The sequence below is a fragment of the Ambystoma mexicanum genome, chromosome 6p (assembly GCF_040938575.1).
Source record: "Ambystoma mexicanum isolate Mex_15411 chromosome 6p, UKY_AmexF1_1, whole genome shotgun sequence".
NCBI lineage: Eukaryota > Metazoa > Chordata > Amphibia > Caudata > Ambystomatidae > Ambystoma > Ambystoma mexicanum.
The window spans coordinates 1,118,634,781-1,118,658,026 of NC_090935.1; the positions used below are offsets into that span (position 1 = coordinate 1,118,634,781).

The window sequence follows — 23,246 nt, forward strand, 5'->3', positions numbered from 1 at the left end:
GGACCCCAGACATCCTCCTGACCTACCTCACCTCTAACATACGCTGTGTAGCCTGCTGTTGAAAAGCCTTGAGCTTTATCAACCTTATCTGATACACCTGCGTAACGCTGCTCAACCGGTGTCCTTTCAGGTAAGGTTACACAGCCACCAAGAAGCACTTGTTGGAACATCCGTGTGACACAAATTGTAGGTGTCAGTGGGGATAGACCCGAAGTGACTTCAGGAAGAAACCTTTGAAACCAAAAGTCTTTGTTTTGTCATTCTGCCCCCCCCCACCCATTGAGCAGCTGCCCAACTTTGTACAAAGCCCCCCCAAAAAAACCTTTCTGAACTAAATTCATGAGATGCATCCTCTGTGGAGTACATTTAGCTCCATGACATTAATACATATTGCATTGACACCAGGCTATCGGCACTCCTTACCAGTCCTTCAGTTTGCTGGTTCCCCAGCCCTCTGTGGCCAAAGATGCAATTAATACTTCTCCATTTTTTGATCTGAAATAAGGCCAATGATAAGTCACCAAAGACCACCCCTATTTAAAGGTACATAATGTTACCACGCTGGAGACTTTTTACCTGTGATATCCTCCACTTTCAAGCAAAGGCCATAACTTCACTACGTTGATGGACCTCTCATGGTTACGTAGCCTTTAAACATATTACAGCCACAGTCTCCTGACCTTTCTGCCTCTGACAGCCGAGATATCTGCCTTGCATCCAGTTCCCAATGAGTATGTGCTACATCAGTGAACCTGCTATTGCAGCTGGATTCCTACTATACAGTCTATGTCAGCAAAGAAGAGCTGGCTGGTCGGACCTGCTCATATTGTGGAGGTAGTCGCTCAAAAGGATAAATGAGCACTATTATGGGAACTGCTCTGACACATTCTTTGAACTCCTTTGCCCTGGATATTTTGGTTCAGTGTAGAATTTGAAGCACCTGTGCGGCCAGCCTTATATTTTGCGATATCTACTTTTGCTCATCATTAATTAGAGGGAACGCTCTTTGCTCCGAAATGTGGATATAAGGAGAGGTAGACCTTTTCTTGTGGTTGCAATTTATAAATGTATTTTCTTTATTTGATTTATTTTCTTTGTGTATAATTTCTCAACATGCGTTTCTTGTTTATATCTCCTTGTCTAGGTGACATGGTCAAATTCGAACTGACTCAGCTAACCCCTCCGAGTAAGTTATACAACTTTTTGAAGAATGCTGGAGTGGAGGCTTAACAATCTGTGCATAAGCCATGTGTAACTTTCTGCTGACTGTTCCTCTATGTACCTTTCACTAGAGTTGTATACTTTTAAGAGTTTTGTGTTATTGTGTTTAGACCTTTGTAGGGGATCTTAGAGTGGATGGTGCCTGTCAGTGTGCAAGAAGTGGTCAAGGTATCGCTGCACCAGAAATGATCTTCAAAAGTAGTTCCTCAGATGAGTGTATCCTTGTTGTATTAAGTATGCGTACATATACATATGACAGTGTCCCTTGTGCAGGAATGAGCTCATGCAAAAAAGGGCCTTCACTGAACATCAGTGCAGCTACCCTGCCTAAGGTTCATTCTAGCCTTGGTGACCCTTGTGATTTGAAACATATCTTTTTAGCATAAGGCTTTGGGCAAACCAACTGGTTTTGATAAGGATTAACAACACAGCAAAAATAGTGGTGTAGATACAGTCGAGATAGTGAAAGTAAAAAAGAGTCTCCTTCAACTGCAGTGTAGCAGAAGGACACAAACTGGTCATCTGGTATCCTATGAGGCTAGGGGCAGGAGCTATAACCATTCAGTAAAATGGTGAAAACAGATTTGCTTCCTTTCAGTTTCCTCTATTGCTTCCTTCATCAGATGATCTTTGGCCTGTATTTCTTTTATATGTCCATTATTGGCCACAAAGTAACTGTTTAGTTTCTATTTGTTTGTTGCATTATGTTAATATAGTATTTTATGTCTAATGATTTGATGCCTCTGTACTCTGTATGAGTTTCACACTGCCCTGAAGAAGTGCTGTTGCGTGAGGAACGTTGGCCGAAACATAACTCTTTTATGGGTATAGACTTTGTTAATTTTGCCCATATGTTGTGTTCAGGGCTCTGCCCTGTTATTCAATGTTTCATGCACAGCTGGCTGCTGAACTACTGAAATGTGAGCAACAGAGACACCATCTAATATTGTTCCATAACATAGGCATCTTCCCAGTGGCTGCTTTCTCTTTCTGCATTAAACAGTTCTAATTTTCACAATCCCATTTAATTGGAGCTAAGAGTTTTCGATGGGATTTTCAAATCCTGCAACCTTTGCAAGCATGTGCGCCTGCATCAAAATATTCCCCTTTCTATACACCTCTCTGGAATTCTTCAACATGTCTGAGAAGGATATCCTGGTACCTCCCATACCTTTCTCATTAATATGTACACAAGATCTGTCTCAGGAGGATAGCTCAGGGGCAACATGCTCGCCTTGGAAGCAAGACAACATGAGCACCACAGGTTCGATGCCCAAATCTGCGATTAGAAACCTCTGGGCATGAATCTATCTTATCATATCTGGATATCTGAACCTATATCCACATATAACTTAGGGTATTGTCAGACATTTAAAAAAAAACATTTTTATTAATTTCAATACATTACACATGACAAATGATGCCTTAACAATACCCCCAACCGTTCCTCCCTCACTCCCGCCCCTCAACAGAAGTGAAGACTATTCCTGCTCTTTTTCATGAGTTTTATTAGGCACCTGTTATGTTCAGTATCCTGATCTTGGTGGGCACCATTGCACCATGTAGTCACTTTGCAAATATGTCAATCCTGGTCCCTAATCTTGTTTAAACATATCCTGATTCCCCGAATCTTGTATGTTATCCATTCCAGTGAAGCAAAACTCCAGACTTTATGTAACCAGTCCTGGATCTTGGGTGCCTGTTGTTGTTTTCAGTGTTGTGCAATCACCAACCATGCTGCTATGAACATGGCCATAAATCCCTTTTTCTGTATCTATGTTTTCGACCCTGGATTCCACACCCCACACATCCCTACCCTTCTTCCCAGTGACTCCGTCCCCTGGAACATCTTACTCATCTGCTTTCTTACCGTGTCCCAAAATGGATGTAGCAACTGACAGCCCTACCAAATATGTGACCAATCCCCCACCATCCTACACCCCTCCAACATTGATCCAATGCCTCAGGAAACATTGCATGAATTCTTTTGGGTGCCTAATGCCATTGTAGGAGCACTTAAACCCACATCTCCCTCACTTGAATGGATCGTGTTAGCTTTGGAATTGCTCCCCACGGGTACCCCCAATGTCTCCCGGAGATGTCCTCCCCCAGAGTGTTTTCCCATTTCTTCATGTATTTCAATTGTACTTCCTCTTCACGATGTTTCAGGTACCTATAAAGACTCGACACATGATTTCTTGAGCACGGGCTCAAGAAATCATGTGTCAAGTCTTTATAGGCCGTACGGCTGGGTCATTATATACCCTTCAAATTGAGTCAACTGTCTTGTTGTTGCCCCCTTAATAATCGGGTTGGTTAGCCAATGCTTCAATTGATTGTATTTAAACCGATCCCTCTCTGTTAGTCCTATATCCCGAATACATTCCTCAAAGGTCCTTAAAGTCTGTCCCTCTTACATGCCCTTCATCTTTAGGCATGCCGCCCCTTCCATGGAGGGGTTCACCGTTCAAGCCCCCTGCTCCTCTATCGAGTCCCATAACTCCACCCCCACTCCACTCCTTTCACTCATCCTAATATTGGGATGTCTATGTTTTTTGTTCAACCACATGAGTCCCGAGAGGGATGTACCCGCTACCGCCCTAGCCTGTCTGGCCCAGATTTTATGTTGATTTTCCGCTAACCATTCCTTAATAACCCATAGCTCTGCCGCCTCAAAATATCTATAAAAATGGGGAAAGCTAAGCCCTCTCGATTCCTTGGGGCCGAATGATGATATGGTTTTAGTAAGGTATTTAAAGAAGGCCTTTAGGATCCTAATAGGCAATGCCTGAAAATGATATAAAAGTCTTGGCTGTACAACCATCTTTATCGCCACCATTCTTCCACACCATGAGATTGTTAGGGGATTCCATTTCATAAGATCCATTTTGATTCTATGGAGTAGAGGCGGATAATTTTCCCTGTACATTTGCCCTAATGTTTTCATAAGAGGGACGCATAGGTATGGAATTCCCGTTTCCGCAACCTTCAAGTACATTCGGGAGTTCAACCTTTCCAGCCCGTCCAGGTTTACAGATAAATTAAAATGTTCTGACTTCTGCCTATCAATCTTTAACCCTGACACCACCACAAAAACTTCCAATTCTTTCATAAGCGCTGGCAATTAATTTTCTGGGTCCGATAATGCCACCAACATATCACGCTATTGCCTTATGTGCCTCTCCCGCAATTTCTATTCCTTTTATCTGATCTCCCTTCTGAATCCTCAGCAATAGGGGTTCGAAATATATGGCATATAGTATCTAGGACAGTGGGCAACCCAGTTTCGTGCCCCTTCCCAAACTCACGCTCTTTTATATTGTCCCATTAAGCGCAATACGAATTGTTGGTGTATCCTGAATACATTCCTCAAAGGTCCTTAAAGTCTGTCCCTCTTACATGTCCTGCATCTTAAGGCACCCCGCCAACTTCCATGGAGGGGTTCACTGGTAAGGCCCGCTGCTCCACTATCGAGTCTGATAACTCCACCCCCACTCCTACTATTTCACTCATCCTAATATTGGGAAGTCTATGTTTTTTGTTCAATCACATGAGTCCCGAGAGGGATGTACCCGCTACCGCTGACATGCACCGTCTGAATATACCCCATACCAAACCCCATATGTTTCAACGTACGGAACACACAATGCCACTTGACCCTGTCAAACTTTTTCCGCATCTAATCACACTAGCATTGCTGGTCCCAGGGCCATGGCAGTCTTCTCAATTATATGGCAGATCCTACAGTTATTATCAAACATTTGTCTAGATGGTATAAACCCAGAGAGATCCTGTCCTATTCATTTTGGAAGCAGATGCGTTAATCTATCTGCTAGGATCTACGTGTAAAGTTTTGCATCTAGATTTATCAGCGCTATTGGGTGATATGAACTTGGGGGTGCGGGAATCCTTACCTTGTTTAAGAAACACGACAATTTTAGCTTCGGTATTCAATTCTTTAATAGAGCCCTTCCATTTAAATGTGTTCAATAATTTTGTAAGTCTCGAGCTAGAATATCCATGTAATGTTTATAAAAACTCTCCGGGCTTGTTCTTTGGCAGCGTTCTAATAGCCTTTCTCACCTCTTCCTCATTGATTTCCTCCTCTATACCCTCTTTCTGTCATGACCCTTGCCCCTGGCCGTCACTCGCATGTCAACCTTCCAGTAAGGGCCAGGTCAAAGGCCTTAAAATCTCATCCAAGACTGTCTTGGAGTCAGTCCTGGCGGCTTTGGCGCCAGGCTCATAACCATCATGAAGACCAACATTAGAATGGGACTATTTACTTGGGACTATTTAACTTGGGGGGGTTCAGCCAACATGGAGGCACACACATAGCTCAGTTACAAGGAACAGAGCTATGCGGTCTAGTCTTTTGGGTGTGGCGGGCCTGGGACTACTTTACCTGGACTACTTTGGGTGTGGCAGGCCTGGGACTATTTTACCTGGACTACTTTACCTGAGACTATTTAAACCGCACCCAAACAGCAGAACAAGCTTTGCGTTATTCTGCTGTGGGCAGCGTAACGCTCACTGTGTCCAGTTCTTTGATGCCAGCTTACCTGAAACCAAGGACCTGCAGAGAGAGAAAGAACACTACGAAACTTACCTGGAACAGTATCCTGTCTTCAATGCATTGAGGACTTCTGTTCCACTCACCTGAAGGTACGAACTCCATCATCCGGCACCGCATGCATCCTGGAATACCATAACCTGGAAAGAAGAGAAAGAAAGACAGCATTAGTAAGCGTTTATTCACGTTTCCTCCCAAATGAAGAAAGCCACACAATTCTTACCTGGGTAGTCATCTCCTGGTCAGTATCATTGCTGGAACATTACAGCGCTCAGTGAGGAACATCGCAACCTGCAAGGCGAGAAAAGACACAAGTTAGCAATATAAAAGGCGAAACAGCACCGCGCATCGCGCATTACTCACCGGACAGCATCTCGCACACCGTACTTTCGCCTACCGGCCCATGCTCATCTTCAAACTGCATGACAACACCAAAATACTTTTCCATACCTAAAAGGAAAGAAGCAAGACATTATTATTCGACCTAAGAGGAACATAAGAACTGCATATAAAGACTGTAAAGCAGCAAACCTACGGAGTCGCAGCAGGCCTGGATTCCCACAGGGGGGCTTGCACCAGTGAAGTAACTTGGTCGCTGCTCACCCCACACATCTACGCGCACCTGCCATGAGGAGCAGGACAGAGAATCCACCTTTTACAATATTAAGGTGAGGAGAAGGCCCAAGGGGGAGGAAGGAGTTGAGGCCAAGGCAGGTGGGAAAACATAAAGACAATCTGGTATTGACTCCAGCTCTCCTATATTGCAGACCCATCTTTAACCAGAGGCCTTACCAAGGGACCGGGCGAGGGGTCGAGAGTGCAAATCATCCAACCAGGGCTGGGTGGCGTCCCCGTGGATACCAGGTGAGCGTAACAGAACGCAAAGCCTCAATAATATTATCCACCTGGGCGTCATGGAGATTTCAGAGACTGACCAGTTAGTTCAGTTGTTGGGACAATTACGCGCTGAAGTACATTCGGCCAGGCAAGAAACCAATACTCTTAGGAGGGATTTTATTGTTACTAAGGATAGTACCGACGAAATAAGTAGACAACTGCTTCAATCACAGGCAGGACAGACCCCATTGCCTGGTAACATTCCGCCAGCACCTGTACCAACTTCTTCCACCAATCCAGTACAAATAATCCTTCCTGGGGCAGTTCCTTTAGCTCCACCTGAACGATTTACAGGGGACTCCAAGAAGTACGCAACGTTCATGAACCAGTGTCGTCTTTGTTTCCTTTGCAGACCAGGGGCTTTTCCTAACGACCAAGCGCGGGTTGCTTTTGTCTTGTCATATCTGAGTGGCAGTGCTGCGGATTGGTCGGTACAATTGGTATGTCAGGATAACCCATTGTTACATGACTTTGGGGGTTTCCAGGTGGAAATGGAAAAACTCTTTGCTCGTCATACCCAAGGCCAAGCATTAGACAACAAACTTTTGTCACTCCGTCAAGGAAGTCAAGACTTGCTTACACATATAGCAACATTTAACCGACTAGTCGTTGAAGCTGGGTGGCCTGAGGAAAAAAGGACCACACTATTTCATCGGAGTCTACGAGGGGAACTAAAGGATGTCCTTGTTCAAGTGGTTAACCCACCTAAAGACTGTGGAGAATTCATCAACCTTGTGGTTGCAATTAGTTCACAAATTACAAGACTGAAAAGCTGACCGGATAAGGTTAGACACTGGAGCTGTGTATGTCCGGTCAAAGGATAATGTTGCACGTATATTTGAAAACACGGTAGAACCCATGCAAATCAGAGGTGTACGGCCCCCTTTAACTAAAACTGAAAGAGACAAGAGAAGGCAACAGCAATTATGCTTATATTGTGGAAAATCAGCCCACTCCCTCAAAGAATGTCCAGTGAAACCACCAACGAGAACTGTTGCAGCCAAAGAGAAGGAAGATAACAAGGAGTCTCAAAACTACCAAGCCCGGCAAGCGTAGAGGTCCGCTTGTCGAGCGAGAAGGATGAGCCACAGACCTCACACTTTGCATTACCAGTAATTTTGATCAATAACCAACAACCGTCTTGGATGCATGCTGCCGAAGCATACATAGATAGCGGAGCAGTTGGGAATTATGTAGACCAAGATCTGGCAGCAGAGATGGGGCTTCCCTTATGCTCTAAGTCGACTACTGAAAAAGTTACTACTGTTGATGGGACAGAAATAGCTTCCGGACCAGTAACCCAATGTACAGCAGCACTAACCCTACTGTGCCAGGATGGACACCGAGAATCTATTGCATTCGATCTCATCAAAGCTCCTCAGTTTCGACTAATCTTAAGGATGCCATGGTTGGTAGCTCACAAACCTCTAATAGATTGGCGTGCCAAGAAGTTGTCCTTTTCCGATGATTGTGCTTGCACCTTTTATTACCAAGAAAAGGGGAAAACAGACGTATGTACATCTTCTACTCCCAGTACGGCGGCGATTGTACTAGGTGTGACTAGTACTGTACCAAATGAATACCAAGATTTTCAAGACGTGTTCCAGAAAGAACAAGCCAATACTCTATCACCGCACAGGCCCTAGGATTGTCAGATCAACCTCATACCAGCTAAGCAAATTCCTTGTGGTCGAATCTATTCACTTACTGAACCAGAAAACCTCCATTTGAAATCTTATCTTGATCAGTACCTGGCAAATGGATTTATCCGCCCATCTAAATCACCGGCAGCCAGTCCCTTATTCTTCATACCAAAGAAGGAAGGATATTTAAGGACTTGCATCGACTATCGCGCATTAAACCAGATCACAGTAAAAAAAACGTTATCCAATACCCCTTATTCCCGAATTATTGGATCAAGTCAAAGACGCCCAAATCTATACCAAACTGGACCTTAGGGGGCGTACCATCTTGTTCGAGTGAAGAAAGGAGATGAATGGAAAACCGCCTTTCGTACCAAATACGGCTTGTATGAATACCAGGTAATGCCTTTTGGACTTTGCAACGCTCCTGCTGCATTCCAGTACTTTATGAATGATGTTTTGCAGGAGTTAATCGACGTTTGCGCCCTGGTTTACATTGATGACATCTTAGTGTATTCTGCTACAAAATAAGACCATGTCAGGCATGTCCGCTCCGTCCTTACTAAACTCCGCCAACATAAACTGTATGCTAAACTCAAAAAATGCTCTTTTCATGTCACCGAAGTGGGGTTCCTCGGTTTTATCCTCACACCAAAGGGTATCAGAATGGATAGGCACAAGGTAGATGCCATTCTTAACTGGCCGTCACCAACTTCATTTAAAGGAATCCAGAGTATGTGGGGTTTTGCAAACTTTTGCCACTGATTCATCACAGATTTTTCCCAAATAGTGCATCCAATTACATCACTATTGAGAAAAAACAATAAAAAGTTCCATTGTACCGAAGAAGCAGAGAAGGCCTTTCAAGAACTTAAGAAAAAATCACTTCTGCTCCAGTTCTACGGCATCCTCGCCCAGACCTCCCTTATATAGTTGAAACAGATGCCTCTAGAAAGGCTATGGGAGCTGTTCTCTCACAAAGGGACCCAGGAACTGGCCAGTTGCACCCTGTGGCCTTCTGGTCACGAAAATTCTCACCTCCCGAACTCAACTATGCTATCACAGACAAAGAACTATTGGCTATAAAATCAGCTTTCAAGGCATGGCGACACTATCTCCTTGGTGCTAGACATACTGTCACAGTCATAACTGATTATCGAAACCTGCAATACCTAAAAACAGCAAAGGGTCAATCATCCCGTCAACTGCAGTGGGCTCTTTTCTTCACTGAATATGACTATGTGTTCACCTATCGCCAGGAGTCCGAAACGGAAAGGCCGACGCCTTGTCCCGCATTGGTGTTAATGAAAAGGTATACATAACTCCAGATCCAGTAGCCATCATTCCAGAAGACAAACTCCTGGGTCTTACGACAACATTGGCACAGGGTGAACTCCAAAACAAAATCCAATTCTTAATGGATCCCACTTTCTCACAAGAGTGGTGTACTCAAGGAGAACATTACACCATTAAACACCAGTTACCATATTTTAGGAACCGTCTATACTTGCCAAGTAAAGATTTACAAGAGCAGGTTATTTTGGGTTATCACGACTCCCTGATTGAAGGTCATCCTGGAATTGCCAAAACTCTAGCTAAAGTAAAACAAAACTATTGGTGGCCCACATGAAGTAAAGACATCATACAATTTATCAAATCTTACGGTGTGTGTGCACAAAACAAGTCCCAAAAGCAGAAACCAGCTGGTCTTCTCCAACCATTGGAAATTCCTCCCGCACCATGGCACACACTGTCCCTTGATTTCATTACAGATCTACCTCCCAGTCAAGGATTCAACACAATATTAGTAGTTGTAGACTTGTTCTCTAAAATGGCACACTTTATTCCTTTTAAGGGCCTTCCAAATGCATCCAATTTAGCAAAAGTATTCCTGGAGGAAATCATACGGCTACATGGCTTTCCATCGGTCTTGGTTTCAGATCGAGGTAGTCAGTTCATATCCAACTTCGGGAGGAAATGCTGTTCAATGGCCCAAATTGACATTCGACTATCCAGAAGTCACCATCCTCAAACAGATGCCCAAACAGAAAGAACAAACCAAACCCTCGAGCAATACTTACATTGTATGTTACATCAAGTGGAAAGAAATTGGAAGGACTTGTTATGGATAGCTGAATATGCCTATAATAATTCATTACACACCAGCACTGGACAAACCCCTTTCTACAACACTATATATGGTAGACATCCACATACTTCAGAATTGGATCTCCCAACCCCTTTGGAAATGCCAGCGGTTAAAACCGTACATACGACTATTTCCCAGGCCTTCAAAGAAGCAGCAGAACATTTACTCCAAGCCAAGAACAGACAAAAGTAATTTGCTGACCAACATCGTAGTAAAACCCCCGGCTATCAAATTAGAGACAAGGTCTGGTTAGCATCAAAATAAGTGCCCATAAAAGGGACTCTGACCTTTCGTCCCTGATATCTGGGACCTTATTCTATTGAACCCATAATAAATCCAGTGGCAGTTAAATTAGCCCTACCACGCACTATGCAGATTCATCCTGTGTTTCACGTATCACTCCTGAAACCGGTACAGCCCGGTACTCGGGTTACAACACCACCAAAACCAGTTTTAATTGACGGAGAATGAGAGTTTGAAGTAAAGGATATCCTAGACTCAAAGTACACCAGATCCAAACTATTCTACTTAGTTGATTGGAAGGGATACAGACCTCAAGACAGATCATGGGAACCTATTGAATACATCCATGCACATTGCTTAATAAACAAGTTCCATCAGAATTACCCTGCCAAACCAGGACCAGGCAGAAGTGCCACGTGAGAGGGGCCTTGGGGGTGTGGGGTAGTGCTGTCATGACCCTTACCCCTGGCCCTCACTGGAAAGTCAGCCTTCCAGTAAGGGCCAGGTCAAAGGCCTTAAAACCTCATCCAAGACTCTTTTGAAGTCAGTCCTGGCTCCATTGGCGCCAGGCTCATAACCACCATGAAGACCAACATTAGAATGGGAATATTTCCTTGGGACTATTTAACTTGGGGGGGAGGTTCAGCCAACATGGAGGCACACAGATAGCTCAGTTACAAGGAACTGAGCTATGCGGTCTAGTCTTTTGGCTGTGGCAGGCCTGGGACTATTTTACCTGGACTACTTTACCTGACACTATTTAAACCGCACCCAAACAGCAGAACATGTTTTGCGTTATTCTGCTGTGGGCAGCGTAACGCTCACCGTGTCCAGTTCTTTGATGCCAGCTTACCTGAAACCAAGGACCCGCAGAGAGAGAAAGAACACTATGAAACTTACCTGGAACAGTATCCTGTCTTCAATCCATCGCCGACTTCAGTTCCACTCACCTGAAGGTACGAACTCCATCATCCGGCACTGCATGCATCCTGGAATACCATAACCTGGAAAGAGGAGAAAGAAAGACAGCATTAGTGAGCGTTTACTCACGTTTCCACCCAAATGAAGAAAGCCACACAATTCTTACCTGGGTAGTCATCTCCTGGTCAGTATCATTGCTGGAACATTACATCGCTCAGCGAGGAACATCGCAACCTGCAAGGAGAGAAAAGACACAGGTTAGCAATATAAAAGGCGAAACAGCACCGCACATCGCGCATTACTCACCGGACAGCATCGCGCACACCGCGCTTTCGCTACTGGCCCATGCTCATCTTCAAACTGCATGACAACACCAAAATACCTTTCCATACCTAAAAGGAAAGAAGCAAGACATTATTATTCGAACTAAGAGGAACATAAGAACTGCATATAAAGACTGTAAAGCAGCAAACCTACGGAGTCGCAGCAGGCCTGGATTCCCACAGGGGGGCTTGCACCAGTGAAGTAACTTGGTCGCTGCTCGCCCCCCACATCTACGCGCCCCTTCCATGAGAAGCAGGACGGAGAATCCACCTATTACAATATTAAGGTGAGGAGAAGGCCCAAGGGGGAGGAAGGAGTTGAGGCCAAGGGAGGTGGGAAAACATATAAAGACAATCTGGTATTGAATCCAGCTCTCCTATATTGCAGACCCATCTTTAACCAGAGGCCTTACCAAGGGACCGGGAGAGAGGTCGAGAGTGCAGATCATCCAGGGCTGGGTGGCAACCCCGTGGATACCAGGTGAGCGTAACACTTTCCTCTTCTGTAGTTTGCAGAAGTGTGAGCCCTGCGAGGTACTCCTCCTGTCTGTCTCCCAGGGGGTCATTTGATGTGTATAAAGCTTGATAGTATTCCCAATATATTTCCTGCATATCCTCATTCTTCATCTTATCCTATCCTGAACTATTACGAATATTCAATATTGCCTGGGGGTGCCTCTTTTCTTGCAATTGCCTAGCCAGATGTTTTTCTTCTTTATTGGCTTCACATAATGCCACTGTTGTAAATGTAACAGGGCTCCCTCTGCCTGCTTTCTTTAGGAGCAGCTCTAATTGACCATGAACATGTCATAGTGACCTTCTTAATTTATTATTGGGGTTCTTTGACATTTCCCGTTGTATGGCTCACAATTTCCACTCTAATTCTTCCACCCACTGTTGTTTCTGTTTATCCCTCCCTGCCTTGAATGTTATTGGGTGTCCCCTCATTACCACCTTAAATGCACCCCATACCATTTCCATAGATGATTCCCCCATCTCATTATCCTCAAAATACTACTCCATCGTATCTCTAATTAACTTGGCTTGGACCAGGTCAAATAAAAGTTCTGTGGGGAACCTCCATTTCCATAGTCCTCCCCCTTTATTTCCTAGATTGATAGTCATCACTAGTGGGGCGTGATCAGACATGAAATTGATTCCATATCTACATATTTCACCTTCCCCATTAGTCCTGTGGAGGCCCCAATATAATCAATCCTGGACATGGAGAAATGTACCTGTGACTTATATGTGAATCCCTGCTCTTGTCCTTTTACTGCCCTCCAGACATCATGTAGGGCCAACGTTGTCATTTTCCATCTGAGTGCTGTGGATGGGGCCTGCACTCCCGGAATAGTACTTTTACTCTTATCCTTATGCGGCAGCCATGCTATATTGAGATCTCCCGCCAAAATAATTTCCTCTTTAGCAAAATCTTCCAACCTCGACAACACCCCCCTCAAAATCAATCTTGTCCGTTATTTGGAGCGTACACCCAGCCCAACGTAATCTTTTGGCCTCCAAGGATAATATTCAAAAAAAGGAACCCCCCTTCCTTTTCTGTCTGGAACTCCAGAACCTGTGCCCCCAATCTAACATGTATTGCTAAGAACACCCCACACCCTTTTCACCCCTGCATTCGCTTGATAAAGTTGGGAATACCCTTGTATTCGCAGTTTCCATTTATCCCTTTTACATATATGCGTTTCTTGGTACATGAGAATATCAGGATTGTCCCCCACACCGTTTTTCCCACCTTTTTCCTCTTAATGGGGTATTAATTCCCCTTACATTGTATGTTAACACTTTGAGGGCCTTCATCTTAGTCGCCATCTACCCATTCCCCCCTTGTCCTTAATCCAGTGCCCTTGTTCCTCCCCTTCTGGCAGCCCCCACACCCTTTACCGTCCCCGTCAACCCCCAACTAGCAACATTAACCCCCTCCTTAAAAATACTCCCACCCTTTACCCCCTCAAAGGAGGGCCCCAGTTGCTAGTACCGCTCAAACGAAGTGCCCGCCACGCCTCTCCCTCATACAGTTCCAGAGATAACATTGTGGGAATACTTAACCCCTCTCCATCCGCCTCCCAAACCCCTCAGGCCACAGTCTGTGATAAACATGTATGAGTCTTACCCCTTCACTGGGGTTCACCTTCCATCATTCTGCAGAAGGCGAGGAAAGACATCAAGTGTGAATTAATGGTTGAAGAAGTACAGTTGTATCAAGATCTTGCACAATCCACACTTCTAAAGCGTAGACAAATGGGCCCTGTGGTAAAATTCCTGGCGAAAAAGCAAGTCCGGGATAAATTGACATTTCCCTTTGGTCTACTTTTTTCTTGGGAAGGACGCCAACATGGAATTACAACCTGTAAGGAAAGTGAACTGATCCCGAACCTGCAAGGGGAAAATGTGGATAGTCGAGGTGAACAATCGAGAGGAGACAGGGGTTATAAGAAGCCGTGGGAATGGAAACCCGTATTGAAGAAAGGCAAAGGGGGCATAAGACCTGAAGAAAGCGGTGGATCCGGATCAAGAGACACACTCACACCTCAGAATTAAACCTTGCTGATACTTTGACCTGCTCAATCCTGTAAACCTGAGCATGGCCTACTGCAGTATATTATGCTTTTTGATTTAGCTCCCTACCACCTCCAGCATATGCATTTATACGATCAACTATATGTAACCCAAGATTATGTCAATCCTACTACAAGTCTCCTTAAATGCAATATCAAGATGTGCAATTACTTAAGACATACTAGCTGTAATCCTGTCAACTGCAACGTATCACATCAACTCTCCTTGCCATATTAGGCCCCCTTTGCCTTTCTTCAAAACGGTTTTCCATTCTCACGGTTTCTTATAACCCCAGTCTCCTTTCAATTGTTTACCCCGACTATCCGCATTTTTCCCTTGCATTTGCAGGTCCAAAATCAGTTCGTAATTCTATTTTGGTGTCCTTCCCAAGAAAAGAGTAGACTAAAGGGAAATGTCCATTTATACCAAACTTGCTTTTTCGCCAAGAATTGTACCACTGGGCCCATTTGTCTCAGAAGTAGTGGATTGTGCAAGATCTTGATACAACTGTACTTCTTCCACCATTAATTCGCACTTGGCCGGCTGTCCTTGCCATCTGCAGAATCTGCTCTTTCTGGCCGTACAATGTTATAGCCACCAAGACATCCCTTGTTTTTGAGCCTGGCTCCACCGCTCTTCGTGGAGCTATTTGCTAATTATTCTGCAAACAGTTGTTGAATTGTTCCCTTCAAGTTCTTATCCTCCACTGACTCCGAAAGATTCTTTATCCGGATATTCAATCTCTGTGAGCGGCTTTCAATATCCTCACACTAGATTGCCAAGTTATGTGATAGACGTGAGAGATGTTCCAAAGCTTTGTCACTATTCTGTGTATCCTCCTCCACATTTTGAACTACCTTTTCCAATGTGTCTGTCCTCTCTTCTAGTTTGTTCATATCAATTTCTAGCTCCTGTACCAACTGTTTCATTTCCCCCTTCAGAGTCTCGAACTGGGTGTGAAAGGAGGCCATGAACTGGTCTTGAAATTCTTTAAACCAACTTTGCATTTCATCTTTGCACAGCGCCATTGCCCCTTCTTCTCTGTTCCCTTGTGGTGATGGATTTTGACTGGTCCCTCCGCTTCTAGCGTGCATAGATGTCTCTGACCCCCACAGCTGTTTGATTCTTGTCTCTTGTCTCGTCTGGGGAGTTTGCTGGGCAGCCGGCGTGGCCTTGCCTCTCATTTTAGACATGTGGATATGGCTGGTTTCTCTCTCAGGTACACAACGTGTCAATTTCCACGCACAAATTCTGTATTGGGTGCTTGGTACCTTCCTATGATTTCCCCACCTCCTTTGACACCAACCAGTCTATATCCATTTTCTGGGGGGTTTTAATTGCCATTTCCTCTCTGCCCCATTTAAATTGTTCTCACTGCTCCCTCAGTGCTTTGCTGGTTATCACTGGCCTCTGTTACACCCCTGGTATCTATACTATGACAACAGGCCTCATCCCATTCTCCTCCACTTGTGTGTCGGGTCATGATCTCGTACTTTTCCCACCTCACCTCGGGCCCCTTTTGCTCACCAAGCCTGTATTCTGGAACTTTGCTCCTGACCCTTCCTTGCATCCACTCTGTTGTCAAACAGTTTCTGTCTTCTGAGGTATTTCAGCTTTTGATTCTGCTCTGCCTCGTCTAAAGGTTATTCTCATGGGACTTCCTTTAAGTCCCCTGGCACTGTGTATGTCCTGTGGGTGGATCCTCCTATCTGCTCCTTCAGATCTTTCCTGATTGCCTCCTGCTCCCTTTTGCGTCCCTGGTATCGTCAGTTGAGCTATCTAACCTCTTCCCGCTCACCTCTGGGCATTGTCCTCTTGGCTCTCTGCCTTTGTACTGGGGCGTTGTCCTGTGCGAACACCACCTTGCCTCTGGCACCTTTATGCGCTCTGAATCCTTCCTTGCCTCACTCTGATGCATCATGCCATGGGCTCTACCTTGCTGTCTCCCTTATCTACCCCCTCCTCCTTCTTCCTCCTCCTGTTCCCAGGACCCAGTCTGGCTTATTTACTGTTCTTTCCAGGTATGAGGGAGCTTCCACTCACCACGCTCTGGCCCGGGTAGATCCACTCTATCCCTCCTTTTCCTCGGCATCCGTGCTCCTCCTCCTTCGCCGCAGGGCTTGTCCGTCCCTCAATTCCATGGTGGCTGCAGAGAGCGCCCTGCATCCACCTCGCAAGCCTTCCACGCTCTGTTGCTCCCCTCCAGGTTCTCCTGACACTCAAATGGCACAGGGATTTAACTTCCCTTAGCCACATCTCTTTATTATCTGCTTATAGTGCGGTGCGGTGGGGAGAGAGACACACACACCCGTCATTCACCAGCCGCCATCTTGGAATCTCTCATTTGTCATACATTTTCAGACCGTTTTTGCCATTAAGATGCTTAGTCTGGATTTGATTTGCTGCTCCAAGCCAGGGACCCCAGAAAAGTGGCCCTTTTTGAACGTTTTGACAGCAACCACTAAAATGATTTACCAAACTGGTAAAAAAGGGTACTTTCTGTACCAATATGACTAGCTCGATTTGGTGTTGTACTGTGCAACAGCATTTGCCCTATTGTGAGAACACATTCACTATCAGAAATCTCTTTTTAAAATATTTTTTGTGACCCTCCCCACCCTTATAATTTTCAAACCAACTAATCTTCATGAACTCTGCATAAACATTCTTAATTGGCCTTACCTTTGGGGATTGTTTTTTTTTGTTCTGAATATTTCAAAGCGGGTCAAACACCTACTCAAAAGTATCCATTTACTATTGGTTGAAGTTGAAACCATTAATAGTCAGACCGACCTTGTAAAATATAATATATGATCTCTCGAAGAACAAATAAAAAAGGCAAGAACATTGCACCCGATGACCCAGCACTTAAAAATCTCATGGTGAGAAATTAGTCCTGCAGTGAAGTTTCATTTTTGGATATTTTTTACTATATTTTGCCACCTGCAGCAGGAGTCTACAACCCAAGTCTTTTAAACACCCCTCAGACCTCACGAACCCTCGCAACAGCCCTAGCCAGCATTCTCAATGGCGAGTTGTTCCAACTCTTTTATACTTTTGGGCAACTTTAATCTGCATCTATCTTCTACTTGTGCTTCTATTCCATTTCCTACTGTCTCTCTACCCTTCTTACTCCCCCATCTCATATCTTTGAATCCTGTTTGGATCTTAATTTCATTTATTCCATATCTACTTCGTATGTTTCCATCTATCATGTCGATTCCTTTAATCATCACTTGCTCCTTTTCTCTATTCACCCCTTTTTCTGATACTTGCTCCCTTCCCTCTGTTGCTACCCCTTCTTTCTTTCGTTTTGATCTTCATACTTTTAATGCCCCTCTTTTTGTGTCTTCTTGCATTGCTACTCTCACTCTACTTTCCAATGGATGAAGCTACTTCAGCTCTCTCCATCTCTTTCTACTTCTTTTGATACTCTATATCCCCTGTCTGAATTTCTTACCTCTCGTGTACTCTGTCAGCCTTGGTCTATCCCTGATGGTGTGTCATTCTCCTCTTATCATACTTTATACAATAACGCAATTCTCTTTTCTAAACGTTTCTACTACTCTGATCTCTTGTGCTCTCAATCATCCCATCCTCTGCACCTCTTCCAATTTCTCTGTCGCCTATTGACTCCCCCTTCTCCTGATAATTCTCTTTTGTCATCGGTTACTGCATCTGACTTTGCCAACTTCTTCACTTCTAAAGTGGATTTTCCTCGCACTGCCATTTCTCTTCTTGTCTCCCTCTTATTCTGCTTCCCAACCCCTCTCTGCCATGGTTCTCTCTTCCTTCTACACCTATTTCTAATTGTGACACCTCAATGCTCATCTCGCGGGCTCATCCTGCTGCTTCTCCCAAAGATCCTGTCTCCTCTACTCTTATTCTTAAAATCCACCCTTCTCTTAATTCCTATCTCACCAGTCTTCTTAACATCTCTCTTATTACTGCTACCTTCCCTCTTCTATTTAAACATGCCATCATTCTTCTTATTCTGAAAAACCCTCTTTGGACCTAGCTATTCTTTCTGATTTGTGTCCCATCTCTCTCCTTCCTTTCCTTTCCAAACTTTTGGAACATCTTGTTTACTCCCAGGTTTCTTCCTTTGTCACCCTTTAAATCCATCTTACCTTGTTTTCAATGTGGTTTTTGACCTTTTCACTACACTGAAACTGTTTTCTGTCTGTGACTCTGCTTTCTGCCCAATATGTTAAACACTCCTCAATTTCTTATACTTTTGGATCTATCCGTGTCCTTTGACACAGTGGATCACTTACTACTTCTTCAATCTCTTTCCTCTTTGTGTTTACTGGCTCTGTACTTGCATGGTTTCAATCCCATTTGTCTAATCGCACTTACTCTGTATCTTGGGCTGGTGTTTGTTCCTTCCTCTCTCGCACGGTGTTCCACAAGGGTCTGTTCTTGGCCCATTTGTTTTTCCTCTTTATACTTCTCCATTGGCTAATATAATCTCTTCCTTTGGGTTGTCCCGTTTCTATACTGATGACACTCAACTATTTCTATATTTTTCTTCTTTTACACCTATTATTTACACAAATCTCTCAGCCTGTCTCAATGCTATCGAAACCTGTATGACTGATCACTTTGTGTCCTTAATCCTTCAGAAACTGAAGTTCTCTTTTTCCCAGCTAATATGATCCCTCTCCCCGTTCCTCCTCCCTTTGTCTCATTTTCTCCCTTGCCTATGCCTATCTCTCTTACGGCACACAATCTCGTCCTTCATCTTGACACTAATCTCTCTTTTGCTTATCACATTTCTATTGCATCCCACTCCTGTCACTTCCATTTTTTTAACATTTGGAAAGTTAGAACTCTTCTAACCTTTACTGCCACTAAGCTCTTAATTTCCTCCCTCATTTTTTCACAACTATTCTACTGCTCTGCACTTCTCTTTGGTCTCACCATCTCTCACCAAGCTCCTCTAAAGTCTGTTTTTAATTCCTCTTTTTGTCTCTTGTATTCTTTATCTATTCATGACTCTATTTCTATGTCCCTGCTTTCTCTTCATTGGTTATCTTTTCACTTCCAACTGAAATTCAATGTTCTCTGTATTGTATTCAAGTCTCTTTATGGACTTGCTCCTATTTATCTCACATCTCTTGCTTCCTTTTATGTTCCCTCCCATGCTCTTTGCTCTCAATCTCACTTTCCTCTTGTAAGAAATTCATAGTGGCAACAGTAAAGACAGACACAAGAGATCACTGTTCAAGGGTGTTTATTAAACTGTATAATGGGTGAGAAAAATGCCTAATCGTAACCTAAATCTAAGATGGGAGCAAGCTACGACCATCAAATAATAAGAAAACCGTCCAATTGGTGTCTTGTCAAATATAAAGGGCCTATACTAAAAAAAAAACTATTGCCAATCCTTACAACTAAGTTACAAAAATAGTGTGGGATAAAGTTCTCAAGAAAAGAAAGAAGTGTTCACCAAATGATAAGTCAGGATGGTATGGCTGGGTCTCCATTCCCCACATTTTTTAGCCAGGACAAGGCAGGACCTTTGGCACAGCATACTCCTGGGCCTCGCCAGTGTGAGGTACAGTTCCTTTCAACAATGCCAGAACCTTCCAGAGCCAAGTCTCTTCCTGCAAAATGTTTCTTGCCTTAGAAGACTGGCTGTACCAAAATAATAAACAATAAAAGTTCCTTTGTCAATGTTTTCACCTTGGGTGACTTCTCGTCGCCCCTTTGATCCCCCTCAGCTGGGCTCTGATCCTTCTTGCAACGTCGGCCTCCCTCAATTGGGTTCACTACGGCCTTTCACTCCAAAATGTTTCACTGAACAGTTCACAATTCTCAATTCACAGGAATCCCTCTGTCGGGTTCACGTTTTCCAGTTTCACATTTCTAAATTCGTAGGCATCCCTCTGTCGGGTTCACATTTGCCAGTTTAACAGTTCAATCAGTTTTCTCTCATGTGTCAAAGACTTTCGAGTGTACAAGGGGTTTTGCTCGAGCCCCGTAGGACCGCTTTGACACTTTACACTCGCCTCTCCCAAGGCCTCTTTGTCTTCGTAGTTTCAACAAAACAACAAAACCCCAATAAGGCTTCAGTCAGAGTCCTCCGAATGAGCGCCTGCAATGCCTGACCACTCTGCTTCTGTACCTTTTACTGGGGTTTCTTTTGAAGTTCAATCGCACTAGTTCTTTGTTCAACAAGGTTGCCACCTACAACCATGGACCCAGCACAGTTTGGTTTCACTATCTGTTTTCTCCGACTCACCAGTTGTGCTTAACTGTTGTAGTCTCTTGTCTTTGGAGTCAAGGCGGGCACCACAGTGGCAAACGCTTCTCCCCGCTTTGACTATCAGCGCTGGAGGGCCCAGTGTGCCATTGGCACCTGTCACACCACACACAAGCTGGACTTCCTGGTCTTATATTTCTCTTTCGGAGGCTTCACGGGTCTGAGGTGAAAAGGGCAAGGGTAATTCCCTCCTCCTCCTCCTCGTCCCTTCAGGTCTCTCTGCCTTTCTCCTCTGTTTGAACTGCCGGTCTGGAATAGCTACTGCTTGTGCTTTCGTGCTCTGCCTTTTATCCCTGTGGGGAAGGGAAAGGGCCGTCAGGTGTGCATAATTATTGTCAATTGCCTGACTCTGCCTGACCCTTGTGTTGGGACATGTCAGGTAAACGGCTCGGGTATTAGTCCGTTTTCTGTCATGGTATAGGAAAGTGTTCGTGTTGAAAAAGGGAGGGGTAGAACCTCTGAATATCCTACGGGGTAGGGTGGGGAAAAGGTGTTATAGGGAAGGGGGTACCACATCTCACCCGTCCGAGTCCCACATCCACTCCCTGTAGCGATGGCCATGTCCTGGCCACCTGGATGACAGATCCCCAGGGACTAGCGGGTGAGACACCTTCAGGTTTCTCACATAACCTTCCCCTATGCGAGGTGGATATGTCTGTTCTTTGTCCAGGTTCTCCCTTGTTAGGACCTAGAAGAGAACAGGGATGAGAGATGTCCAGGAACTCTGGCAAATTCCACTGATTGCTTTTGATTGGTGTAAATAGGGTTGGAGTGGTTTTGCCACCCTCTCTACAATAACCTATGAATTGGGTTTCAAGGGCTGTTCAAGGTTTCATTGGCTGAGAGTTTTCCCATTCCCATATTGGAGAGTAGTAGTTCACCTGCCAGGATCTCTGGGGTAGAAAATCTCAGAAGGGAGGCGGAGATTCCTCTAAGAGAGTAGAGAAGATGGGCAACTCCCACCCCAGGATAACGTCTTTGGGGAGCCCGGGAATTATGACTAGTTCAATGTCTCACTTCCACTCCCTGAGGACCCCTCACCCAGGCGATCCTCCCACACTGGTCCACCCCCAGCAACTGGATCCAATAGTGATGGCTGTGTCCTGGCCACCTGGATGACAGATCCCCAGGGACTAGTGGGTGAGACACCTTCAGGTTTCTCACATTATAACTGTACCCCGTCCTCTGTGTGCATCGTTACAGTTCTGTTCTTTTTCTTTGTTGGCTCCTCTTCAGTGGAATGCTCTCCCACTCTCTTTACCATCTATTCACACTTATCCCACTTTCTGAGCTGCTTTGAAAACGTTCTTACTTCAGTCTTAATTGTTTGGTGATCTATTGTATTTTTAATTCTTGTCTATTGTACTATTATTTTCATTTGTACTGTACTATTATTTTCATTTGTCCTGCACCTTGGCGTAAGGCGCTACATACATGACAAATAAATGCGAAATATGAAACATCTGGAGGCCCATATGACCCTTCAATGAGTTAGACTTGAACAATGATCCTTTTGTGTTTTGCATAACTGGGAGGCAGAAAATATGCTTAACATATGGCATGATTATTGGCACAAAGGAGGTACTGGTTCATCTTTGGTTTATTGACGAAATCATTATTGAAATTAATACCATGATTGCTTTGAACAACTGTCATCAGACTCTCCCTCAGACATAGGATGCATTTAGGATGCTGGGTGGGACACTGACTTCCTACATCGAGTGGAATCAAATGAGAAAATCAGTGCCCAACCAGCATTGAAAATTGCTTTGTTTGAGGAGGAAACAGTAGGTATATTTTATTTTGCTAAGAAGTGTGGATAACTTCATAGACCATTGGAATCCTCTCATACTACACTGGTAGTATTTCTCATTTCCAACGTGCTCGTCTTGGAAGCAAGGCGACGCAGAGCAACATTAAGCGCATTATAAAATTATTATTATTATTATTATTATATTAGTTGAGAGCAAAGGGTTGCATTACATACCTGCAAAACGATGGTTCTGTCATCGTGAAACTATTGCCAGGAGAGCTAATGTGTTGAGTTTGTGGTTGGAAGCATCCACAATTATATGATTGCAATTGCTATGAGAGACTAATGGGTGAGCCAACATAGAAAATATGGAGGACGTATTGGTACTACTGTATTACAGCAGTTGAACTGCATGTGGTTTATTTGACCAGGATGAAAACAACTCTCTGGATAAGAAGTTCCCTTCAGCTCTAACATTGTACCCTCCCCAGACGGTCATCCCTGCCTTGCATCAGCTCCCACTCAAACCTTTATCTGAATGTGGGAATGTATAATTTTGTCATTTTTCTAAAAAGTACATTCATGAGTAAGCTCTTGCAAAGGGCCTACATGATTTGTATGAAATGCATTGATTTTGCAACTCCCATTTAGTTGATACTCTGTCTAGTGCAATCG

The 23,246-nt window shown here is 44.3% G+C and overlaps 1 protein-coding gene across 2 annotated transcripts in view; it reads left to right on the forward strand.

The window, feature by feature from the left end:
* Positions 1-23,246, forward strand: part of SPATA6L (spermatogenesis associated 6 like) — a 721,724-nt gene that overhangs the window by 127,722 nt on the left and 570,756 nt on the right. For both annotated transcript variants that reach the window (XM_069625723.1, XM_069625724.1), the window contains exon 4: positions 1,145-1,186. In XM_069625723.1, the coding sequence (XP_069481824.1) occupies positions 1,145-1,186 (42 nt within the window). The remainder of the gene's footprint in view (positions 1-1,144; positions 1,187-23,246) is intronic.